General features: G+C 36.5%; 1 protein-coding gene across 4 annotated transcripts in view; it reads right to left on the reverse strand.

Moving 5' to 3' along the window:
- The window catches only part of LARGE1 (LARGE xylosyl- and glucuronyltransferase 1), a 306,219-nt gene that overhangs the window by 216,304 nt on the left and 77,640 nt on the right, over positions 1-12,275 (reverse strand). For all 4 annotated transcript variants that reach the window (XM_083859500.1, XM_083859501.1, XM_083859498.1 and 1 more), the window contains one exon: positions 3,364-3,550. In XM_083859500.1, coding sequence (XP_083715626.1) covers positions 3,364-3,469 — 106 coding nt within the window. In that variant the 5' untranslated portion in view covers positions 3,470-3,550. The remainder of the gene's footprint in view (positions 1-3,363; positions 3,551-12,275) is intronic.

Here is a 12,275-nt window from a genome sequence, read left to right on the forward strand (position 1 = left end):
CTTTAACTAGAGGAGATGTGATCATTAACAAACCCAGATGTTTCTGCACCAAAAAACTAAATACAAGTCACTTGGACTTGACAATTTGACTTTATAAATATGACAGCTGGACAGACTTTTGAAGTGCATTGGGCAGCCTTGCTCGAGAAGGGATGCCCAGGTTTTCACTGGGAAAAAGGTTTTTCAGCTGTTGCAGAATCTGGGAAAATGAGACTGCATTTTGGTAATTGGCCATCATTCAAATTTACATGTGTTGTTGTTGACAGTTGTTAACTGTTTGTCATTTGGGAGATTTTCAGTTGCATGTGAAACTTTTCCTGATAGATTTCAGGTTTGAACAAGAGTTGTGCATTTTCAATCAAAGTACAGTTTTTTACTAACCTATGGCAAAAAGCTTGCTTGTGTTTTTGCAGACACAAAACACAAGAAAATTCCTGCAATGAATGTGAAAATCATGTCAAGCACAGAATCTCTAACAGCTTAGAGTGGAGAAGTGAGCACACAGAAGTGAGCAAATGTCAAGACTGCAACCATTGTTTTGTTTTGCATGCAAGGACTTATAGCTTGGGTTTTCTTTTTCTTTGTGTTGTATAAATCTGTTTGACCGTTCTTAACCTACAAGCAGTTTTCACAGCTAAAAGTAACATGGGAAAACTTGTAGTTGTTAACACTCCTTTCGATAAATGGCTCAATTTATGGAGTTTTGCTGGTTGGATCAAAGACTTAATCCATTTTGGTATTACTTTTTTTTTGTTGTTATTATAGTTATTTTAATTATTATGCTTTGTTTGTTAACATATGCAAAAAAATAGCCAGCCACGCCTTTAACCCAGTCTGGGTATTTCGAGAGAAAAAAAAAAAAAAAAAAAAAAAAAAAGGGATTTGTAGATATTTTGGAATTAGGTTTGAACTACCCAGCCTGGGCCCCACACCAAGGCCAACTGTGAAGTCTGTGGCACAGCTAAAAATTAGATGTTAAGGTGTTAATGGGAGATTATGGGAGTGGGTTTTCTAGGTGTTAATAGGTATAGTTATTAGTGTGAACCCTTTAGCCACCTTAAGGAGTAAGTGAAACAATACCTATTTACATTCTTTCTCTGCTGTGTGCCAATAGAAACGTGTCTGCATTTGTAAGCTATCTAGAAGAGTATTAGACAAAATAAAGGGAGAATGTAGCATTAATCATAGTGATTTGATCTGCGTTTGCTCCCGTCCAGCTTCCCATTTGTTTTAAGGGTACACTCACTTTTCAGAATGATATAATTGTTTATGATGGAAAAGGCCTTTAAGATCATTGAGTCCATCCATTAGCCCAGCACTCCCATGTCCACCACTAAACCATGTCCCTAAGTGCCAAACATACACATCTTTTAAACATCTCCAGAGATGGTCACCCAACCACTTTCCTGGGCAGCCTGTTCCAATGTTTGTCAATCATTTCCATGAAGAAATTTTTCCCAATATCCAATCTAAACCTCCTGAGGTGGAACTTGGGGCCATTTCCTCTTGTTCGATTGCTTATTACTAGAGGGAAGAAAGCCACCCCCATCTCAGTACAACCTCCACATAGAGCTCAAACATGAGTAAATTGTGAGAACCACTGTGGAGAAAAAAAACCAGGAAGTCATGTAAAATAACAAAATGGCATTAACTTTTTGTCCATAACACCTACAAGTTAAGGAAAACGCTAGGTATTATTGGGTTAAATAAATATCTAACCAACCTTATTTTTTAACCAGCAAAGATTAAATAATCCCCATCCAAAATTAAGAAAAAAAGACAACAGATACAGAAAAATAGCCAGAAGAGTTACTAACTGTATATAATTTCCAGTCTTTTTCCTTTTCTATTACAAAGCCTTTACAGCAAGGCTTTGTAATAGGTAATCGGCTTTGTTCCCTGGTTTGCATTTAAGATTAACTCACAGTGAGAACTTTAAGTCACTTCAAATACCCTGTAGCAGCAAATTTCAAGATTTGTATTGAGTTCTCTGTAAAATAAAGGATTCTATTCACAGAGGAATTTAAAACACCATAGCATTATCAATTGTGGACACAATTAAAACAGTCATTATGACAAAGCAGCATAATATTCTTCTAAAAGCAAAAAGGTGAGGCCTGCATTTGCTCAGCTTTTAAAAATCAAATAAAATCAGTACTGTTCTGCCTGCTAGATCATTATTTTTAAATATGCAGCTAGCACCCCTTGTATTTCCAATTTAACATGAATCCCATTTTAGAATGAACTCATGGAGTTACTTCACATTAAGGTAAAATTTTAAGTACTCGAGTAGATTTGCATAAACAAATATTTGTACATGGCATAAAATTGATTCAGAATCGTATGCAACACACGCTGAAAATCTTCACGTGTTCTTACTTGTAAGGTAACATGGAAACCCCTTTTGTTTCCAAACACAGCACAGATTTGTCAGCCAAGGATACATGAAAAACTTGATAGTTTAAACAATGCCCTTTTTTTTTTTTTTAATTATCAGACTTTAAACTAGTGACTGAAAAGTTTGAAAGATTGTAACACCTTTCCTCATGCTAAGGCAACTACAAAGGCTGAATGATATTTTTTTACTCTTGCCAAAGTAACATACCTATTGGGGGACATAAAATGCTTTACCTCCACAATAAAGAAAGCAAGCAAACAAAAAAAGCTACAAAGTAGCAAAAATCAGGAGAGCCAGAATCTTTGAACCTCACTTAACTGAAGTATTACTGCTGAACGTCAGTAAGGCCAGGAAAAAACTTCATCAGACAGCCAATTTAAAAGACAAAGTAGTGATTATTTCAAGTCTTGTTATAAAAAGTGCTCATTACATAGTTGCAATCCAATGTACCCATAAACTGGAGGATTTCAACCTAAAAAAGAAGGGGACAGAAAGATAGTCCAACTAAAACAATCCACTGACAGTCAGGTGGATAGGGATCCAAACAATTTTTATGTAAAGAAATCTTATACAGATAAGAAAAGATACAGTATCTTTTTCTGTGTTCAGCATATCTGAAATGAGATGTTAAAAATCTTACAGGGCATAGGATAGACCAACTTTTAAAAATTAGAAAATACAGAGAAAAAATTAGTAAACTGGGCAGGGGGGAGTTGTTGCACTTTTTCAAAGTTCAAAGATGAGTGGAAAACCAAGTAATTGTGGCCAGTAATTAAGTCAGCATCCTCAGCAGTGATAACATGGTAAAGAAGACCCTTTGTTGAAATCTGCACCTTGTCTATTTCATATACAAGCTAAACAAGATTTATTTAAATAAAATCAATGATGACTGATCTACATTTGTCTGCCCAGCTACAAATCATTCAATACCCCACCACCCCCCTCAGCCAATATTCTTCTCCTACCTTCAAAACTCCCAGCAAACAGATAAATCCACGTAATGGCTGGGACAAAAAGGATGGTCAGAGAGGCAGCCAGGAATTTCCGTCGCCCTCTGCAGATCCCCAGCATTCTCTCAGGAGTGCAGAATCCCAACCCAATGCTGTTCCTATGTCGGAAGCAAATAGTCCACAGCCTCCCACATATTACTCCCTGAAAAGGAAAGGAAAAAATATTTCAACAACTTATCACTCTACAGGAAGTTATAGACTATGCCAATGTTCAAAAAAAGTTAACAGAACAGACCTTAAAAAAGGGCTACTGCAATTGCAAGGTGGTACACATTTCAAAATTATCCATGACTACTTAATAATAAAACGAGTTTTTGAAGTCAAATTAAGCCATTAAGTCAGTGAAGCACATCATATCACCTAAATACACACTAAGGTCCATCTTACCAAGAGATGTCAGCTTTATTTGCGTTTTTTTCCTCATTTTACTCTACAGGAACTCTGAGATCTTTGATAGCCATGTGTGCTGGGGTCCCATGGCACGTAAGAGAAAGCCACCCACATTCCTTCACCTGCTCCCAAAGAGCAGAAGTCACACCAGTGAATCAGTGATCTATTGGTCACGAACTCAAGAGAGTGAACCAAAAAAAGGAAAGCTGAAGTTTGGGGGATAGAGGGATGTTACTAAAATTACCCACTCTGCACATCAAAAAGCAGTGCTGATGAGCTGCTGTGAAAAAGGGGAAAAGAGAAAGTACAAAATGGGCAAGGAAATATCCTTATTCACACAGGGGATATCAGGAGCTTTAGACTGTATGCCATGAGAAAAAATGGATTCTGCTGAGTAACATAGTTTTTATTAGGAAAAAAAAAATCTGATCCAAATTTGAAATAATTGTTCTGCATTTCAGAGGGGCCAAGAAAAAAAATATTATGATTTTTATTCACAGGAAAATGAGTATTCCCACACCAGTGCTGGCATGCAGAGCATAAAAATAATGTTGCATATTGATAGGAGGTTTTTCTGAAAGGGAAGGAAAGGCTAGTAGTAGACAAGTTAGAAAGAGAAAGAGAAGTATTAAGTCCATGCAAATCTACTTCAGGTTTTGTGTGAAAGGGCTTTTCAATTCTAAGAATAGAAGTGGTCTACAAGAATGATAGGGAAAGAAATACAGACTGGTAGTACAAGGTGTTTAATAACAGTGCCCTTTGACTTGTGCTTTAACTAGCAGCAGAGCTGATACAAGCCATGAAAGCATTTCTACAGTGACATGTTAACAATGGCTGCTGTGTGTCTTGAGAGTGTCCTAACTCTACAACTCCATATATATTCAGGTAAAAATCAATTCTGAAATTAAATTACAGCAAAAATGAGAATGTAGACAAGAGAAATAGGTTCAGACAAAAATCTCTGGTGCTGGAGATACCTGGCTGCAGTAATCAGGCAAACTTACAGCTGTTCCTTGAACATTCAATAGAGCCCTCTTTACTACACTACAGTTTAAGAGCCATAATAGTACTCTGACCTTGGAACTGATAAAATGGACTACAATTTGTCCAGAGCCAGCATAAAAAGCATTCCATTGTGTCAGCTTTTCAAGGCCATGAATGCTTCACCACAGATTTTGCACAAAATATGTGGGCAGAATTAATACTACAACTGTGCTATTAGAGTCACTCTGTGTTAGACAGAGACACACATTTGGCAGATAAATCGTAGAGAACTCTTATCTTTCTTCACTGTATTTGGATAATGATTACATTTCATTTCTTTTCCTCACAGCATATAGCTTGTACAACTTCTCTGAAGAGAGTCTTTTACATGTCTACTTAAAAAACATGTTTGCAGGCTTCTGTGTTTATAAGCATGTATATTATAAAGTGCACAGAATCACTTATTTTAAGTAGGATTTTTTTTTCTTAAATGGACTGGCATGCACCACTGATATCAGTCTGTGCACAGAAAAATAAACCTTTGAAAATGTAAACTCCCAAGCACAGTCATTGGCAAATAGTCACATCTTACACTGAAACACACACTGGCTGGAAACTGCTCCTATCAATGACATCTGTAAAATTTACAGGTAACAAAATAAGAGTCAACACTACTTTTCTGAAATCACCCTGTTACAAGTATGCTGATACAAGTTTCCAGGGCAACTACATTACAGACTCTAAAGCCTAGAGTTATAGTGCTGCTAGTGGATTCATTCATCCTGGAGTGGCATATTTAAGAAATCATTTGATTTTTCTTATATATTCTTTTAAATATGCATGCAAGTTAAGTTTCTGAACAGGTTGATATGGAGGATGGAATCCAGCCTTTCTGCTCTATGAATGTAAAGTACTCTAACAAATCAAAAAGGTATAAGGCACAACATTGAACTCCCAGTTCAGCTGCAAAGGAAAGACAGGAACGTGGCAAATTCAGTTTTCTACAAATCGTTATTGTTCAGATAAAACATCCGAATAATTTTGCACATTCATGCATATCCCTTTATCTAACTAGAAAAACATTTGGGAAAATCCGTAACAGTCAAATCAGTTTATGATGGATCACCCTAGGAAATGTTAAGGTACTTCTTTTAATAGTGCTTTAAAAGAACCATAAACTAGTTTAAATTATGCTTCTACTATCTTCCCACCTCCCCAAAGTTGTGAATAACATCCCTTGGGTCTTAAATATTCATTTTTAGTGTATAAAATCACAGCACCTGTTGAGTACTTTTATCCAAAGTAGACAATGCATCATGTGCAACTCTTACACAAGCAATTACATAAAACTTCCATGAATGGTAATGAAGACCCTTGGCTTACAGGAAGAGCTTTGAACTCGACGATTTATTCATTACTGGCTTTACTCAGAAACAACATCACCCAGTATACCGCTGTCAAATAAACTGAAAGAAGACATTGCAGTTCTTTTGACTTGGTTTTCCTTTCAACAGGTGCCAGATTGACATCCACCACAGAAAGAAAGGGATTGACAACATTGGCTGGACCAAGGACTGAGCACAAAACACAGTTGCACATATCTACCATATGAGTCTGCAAATGCCTTTCAGAATTCTCCTACAGTCTCACTGCTCCTCATGCCACAGTCCTACTGAATCAGACTGTCACCTGCCTAAAAACTCTTAGAAAGCAGTTTCACGGTACAAGCTAAAACTGAAGCAACTTCAGATGTGACATTGCTAGGCACATTCATCTTTTCAGTAAAATAGTTCACTTCATTTGCACAAAGCCATGCAGTACTCCTCCTGATAGTTTTCAGTCTGAACAGCTGTGTTAACTAAACAGCTGTACTCAGAAATACACAACATGAAATATATCAGAAACAAAACAAAGGATGAAGGAATAGCTGGCCAATTTAACCACAGCATCCAGATGTGATACTCCAATTGAAAAATAGCCAGTGGTTGCTCCTTATCTGTTGCCCAATGTTGGTAATTGTGGCTCAGATCTAACTGAGCCACAACGAGCATCTGCAACTTTATTGATATTTATTGGGTTTATCTCAAAGCAAGGGAGACAAAAATTAGACCCAGAGTGAAAGGGAGCATTTGTGTTTGCAGTTACAAACACAGTCTCAGCTACACTCCTCCAGACATGATCAGTTTTCTGCCTGTGGCATAGATACTAAAAAGTGCATGCATTGCAGGATATTTCTCTACCTTGCTCTTCAATTGTACTCCAAGAGCATGATATAAATGTATTTTAGAAATCTGATTCAGTAAGTACTACCCACAAAAGCTAGTTGCATGTGCATCATATGCATTGTGTCTTGCTGTTAGTGTGTCAGGTGCTGTACACTTCCAGGACACACCAGTTCAGGATACATAAAACCTACTGCACAGAAACAGCTCCACAGACTGTGCTTGCAACCTTGGGCCAGCTAACCCCTCCTGACTGCTGCTAACAGTCCTCCAAAAGGCTACCAGCTTCGACAGTACCAGTGTGTGGGGTCACAGGGGGAAATAAAACTATTTGAGATTCTCATTTCAAAGACTTGCTCATGACTTACTCATCACCTTCTCACCTGACCAGAATGACCTTTCTTACCTTCACATATAGTACGCTAACTTAACAGAGTAGTTTCTTTGTTTTAAATTGTGGATTATCTCCTCAGCTAAGCATGAAGCAGCTCTCAACCAGTATGAACAGCACATATATTTAAGTATGTAACACAACACTAATCACATTGGTATTCAGTTTCTATGTATTTGTTTTCTTTAATTACATTATGAGAACTCGACTATGTCAGACCTTCAGGAGGAGTTCAGTGAAACAATGGAAGTAATTATGAATACAAAAATCAAACACAATTAACTACATTTAACTGCTCTACCATAAAAAGCTTTTCTAACTGCTTCAAAAATTTCCTTGCATATGTTACAGTTAATCTTTTCCCAGTAATCTTCCATTTTTTTTTAGAGTCACTGGAAATAAATGTATACAGTTAACACTGTTTGTACAGCAATCCTTTGCCTTGGCTTTGTTATCATTTTTAAATTAATGTTCTCTAATTCTTTCTGCTCTTGCAGTCTCTCTGTTCTCTGTCTGCACACTTGCAGTCACAGAGTCAATGAACAATTTCTACTGTAAAGCTTTTCCCTTGCCTCTGTATCAATGTGGCATTCATCCCTTATGGGAGATTTTTCTGATTTTTGCCACACAATATAAAAAATGTAAAGTAAAAAACCAGTATCTTATGCAGTATTTTTCCAGGGTTTTGTTTTGGGGTTTTTTTGGGTTTTTTTAATGTTGATAATGAGGACTTATAATGAGTTCACTCCTTAACAGTCAGATTTTATCTTGCAGCTTTACAGTCTTCATATTATGGGAGTTGATTACAATATGACATTGTAAAATTAAAGAGAAGTTTGGTACCATAAATGCAGGGTGCAGAGTAAACCCAAGATTAGGAAACACCATATGAAAAAAAAATTAAATGGTAAATCTTTATTTAATTAAATAATTTTCATTGTTTAACCCCTGACAGCTCAACTAAGTACAACACAGCCACTCGCTCCCCCAACATTCTTCAGTGGGATAGGGATCCTAACAGGGGAAAACTCATGGGTTGAGACAAGAACAGCTTAATAATTCAAATGAGGTAAAATAGTATTATTATCATCACCATTATTATTACAATAACAACAGTAACTGCAATGAAAAGGAGAAAGAAAGAGGAATAAAACCCAAGAAAAAGCAAGTGATGCACCATACAGTTGCTCATTACTTGCTGACCAATGCCCAAGCCTGTTCCCAAGCAGCAGTCAGCCCCTTCCAGATAACTCTACCAGTTTATATACTGGGCATGTTGTCATAAGGTATGAAATATCTCTGGCCTTTGGGTCAGCTGTCCTAGCCATGCTTCCCTCCTGGCTTCTTGTGCAGCTCCTCATTGGCAGAGCATAGGAAACTGAAAAATCCTTTGTTTTTTTTAATACGTATGACTTAGCAACAACCAAAATATCAGGGTATTATCAACATTATTCTTATGCTAAATCCAAAACAGCATTGTTCCAGCTATTAAGAAGAAAACTAACTCTATTCTAGTCAAAACCAGGATAGTTAATGTATTCTACTTCTCACATCTTTAGAACAAGAACAGCATTTTTAAAGAAAATGCCATCTCTCATCAACCTCTTCTTCTTCTACCCAGAAGAATTTACTACAGAAACAAATCTAAGGCTCCTTTTGTTCCCACACTCTGAATTTCCTTGGCACTGGAGAACCTCACCCCAAAATTAGACTTCTTAATCCTATAGTATCATGACTTTAAGGAAGGATTATGATTATACTCAAACTCAGCATCCACTTCACAAGTTCTGTGAAGCCATTTTATAGTGAAAGATTACAGCAGAGTTTCCAAATGCTACCAAATGTACTTTGTCAACTAGTTACAAGGAAGCAGTCCTATCTGTAAGAAAGAAAATAGCCAGTAAGTTGACAGCACAAATGAGTTCTGCCTCGGAACTGTGCTAACTGCTCCGACAGCACACAGGATTGACATATTTTATATCTTCACTTAGCATGTGCTGTGGCTTAAGGAAAATTCTATTAGTGCCCTGTTAATCAAAGTTTCCTAGAAGGTTCCAGCTGTAAGCAACACCACCACAGGAATTGAATCTCTCCTGACAGTAGTCACAGACAGATAGAAGCAAATAAATAACATGCTTTCACATTTTCATGTTTTCATTTCCATGTACTCCTTTATGTATGTACATATATATATACACACACACACACAGTTTTAATGGCTTTTTTTTTTTTCCTTTCAAGCCTACACTTTCATTCAGAAGAATGAAAACATGCAAATTCCAAAATTATTATTAAGGAATAAAACAATGTAAGACCAACAGGACAAGAATCCTTTCCTAAGCTTCCAAATGTCGCTGTTAATATGAGGGAAAATAAAATGCAATCAGTTGAGAAAAGAGAGAAGCAACAAAATACAATCATGAGAGAAAGATCAACTTTGCCTGTAACATTTCACTTGCAACCAAATAAATATACTTACTTTTAAAGCAGCTACTGACCTGTTTTCTCAAGGAGTTGTCCAAACCCCATCTTTATTCTACTTTCTCAGCTATATGGACATACAGCATCAGTATTTCCTGACTCCTCAACTTATCTAAGGACTCAGCACAATTCAAAGAAAGTGAAACAGAGCCTGGCTTGGTTTGTATATGGCAGAATTTTAATGACCCTAGGTACACATACTAAGAGTACCTTAGAATTCGAGATCTCAATGCCACTGAATAATGAACATACTGGAGACCATGACCAGCCATAAGTATCACATACCTGTGATACAGGATATTTCAACAGAAAAGCATCTCTCCTTCAGAATTACAGTCTACAGTCAGGCCACAGCATTATTACATGTAAGAATTTCAGACTTATAAAGAGGACAAAGCTCCACACCTTTCCAAATACAAGCATCTCTACCTAAAGTAGTGGAAGAAGGCAATAAAAAAAATAAATAAAATAAAATAAAAAAAAATGGCAACATACTATCTGTTCTAACCTCGAAGAAAATATCAGTTTATTGGTGCACCACTGCTCTTCCCACCTCTACACCACAGCATCTTTCTACTTCATAGCCAAATAGAGACGAGCCATGGGCTTGGCCATTCACCTTGTGCACATAAACCACACAGAAAGGAAAATATTCTTTATAACAGGAGTAGGGCACTATGTGCATAATAACCTTCTCCAGAATTTTTATGCTAATACTTTGCTTCTCAGCTGAAGTTCTTGGATGCTTGTTCAAAAAGCAGTGTTTACCTTCATTAGAATCCACTACATATAAAGCTGCTCTAACAAGGAAATTGATTAAAGATTCATTAGAAAGTTTTGCTCAGGAGAGAGTAATTATTTCTTGAAATGTTCCTCCCTGACAAAAAAAAAAATCACTCTATGAAGCAAAGTCCTACTATAAAATTTTTTTAAAAGCACAACAAAACCCCCTTTTCTTTTACTGCACAGATCTTGAACTGTTTTAACATGGGAATTTTTAACATGCTTACATATTTACAGCAGCTACTTACTTGTCAGATGAAAATAAAAGCTGGCCTTATACTTAGAAATTGATCTTTAATAAATATTTGCATTAAATTAAGCAAATTAAATTAAAAAAAAAAAAAAAAAAAAAAAAAAAAAAAAGAAGGTGAGAAATGGTAGGGCTCTCCTCAATTCTGACACTAAGAAGGAAGCAGCTGAGGAGCACATAGATCCCCATGGGTCAAAATTTAATAGTGCAAGTTGGTATTGAGTGACAGGAGACACCTGGCTGCAGCAATCAGTTAATGGATGGATACAGGTGCTTCAGGAATGACTAGCAAAGAAGACCAGAAAGAGGAATTGGTCTGTATTTCAGAACAGCTGAAATAGATTAAGCTCTCCTTAGGATCATCCCCCTCTATTCAGCAGTGGTGAGAAACACTGGAATGCTGTGTCCAGGTCTGTGCTCCCCAGTGACACAGAGCCTCCATCCTTGGAGACATTCAAAACCCAACTGGCCTCCAGACCTCCTTTAGTTGACCTTGCTTTGAGCAAGGTGTTGAACTAGGCAATCTTCAGAGGTCCCTTCCAAAAGCAACTCTATGATTCCTGATGCCACACTTTTGTATCCAGTCATAAAACAAATAGTGGCCATTTAATGTAAATACTCAAAATTCCAACTAACAGTTATTCTGCTATGCATGAAATGAACACGCATGTAATTATACTGAAACACACACGAGAATCCCAGGTTAAAATTTTAGCTAGTATAAATCAATACAGTTTCATAAGATCAATTCAATCAGCATCAATTCACAAAAAATATGGACTAAGTCTCTCAAACTCGATGAAAAATTGAATGTTTTCATATAAGCATCAAAGTTCTCACCTCATTACTATACATTGCTTAAATACAACCAAACCCACAAATATTTTTATCAGATTTACATAAGAATAAAATAAGTATTGAAATGAAAATTCCAAAAATTATTGGTAATTTTCTATTTAAATAATAAGGAATCAGCAAATAAGAAAAAAAGTATGGTATGTGGAAATATATGACCATAATCAAAAGCAGAAGACAAATTTTTCACTACAATCACAGTGCTGCTTTACCAAGCACACTGGTAAGTTTGGTACATATTCTCAACAGTCCTTTGATACTACTGCAGAACATCAAACAGCACCAAAAATTGTGAGGAACTCTTTTTATGTAAATTTCCTGCTGAAATCCCTGTGTTTCAAGGTCCAGTATTTACTTCTTAAATATTATACCATCTAAGTGGGTTTATATGGACTATATATTTCTGCAGGCTTTCTGAAGCTGAGTGGGTTCTCTACAAATTAATGGGAAAGGTACCACTCAATTTTACCTGACAGAGAAGCAAAGCTCTTGCAGAACAATTTGGTGTCAG

This window comes from Zosterops lateralis (assembly GCF_965231275.1).
Source record: "Zosterops lateralis genome assembly, chromosome: 4".
NCBI classification, from domain to species: domain Eukaryota; kingdom Metazoa; phylum Chordata; class Aves; order Passeriformes; family Zosteropidae; genus Zosterops; species Zosterops lateralis.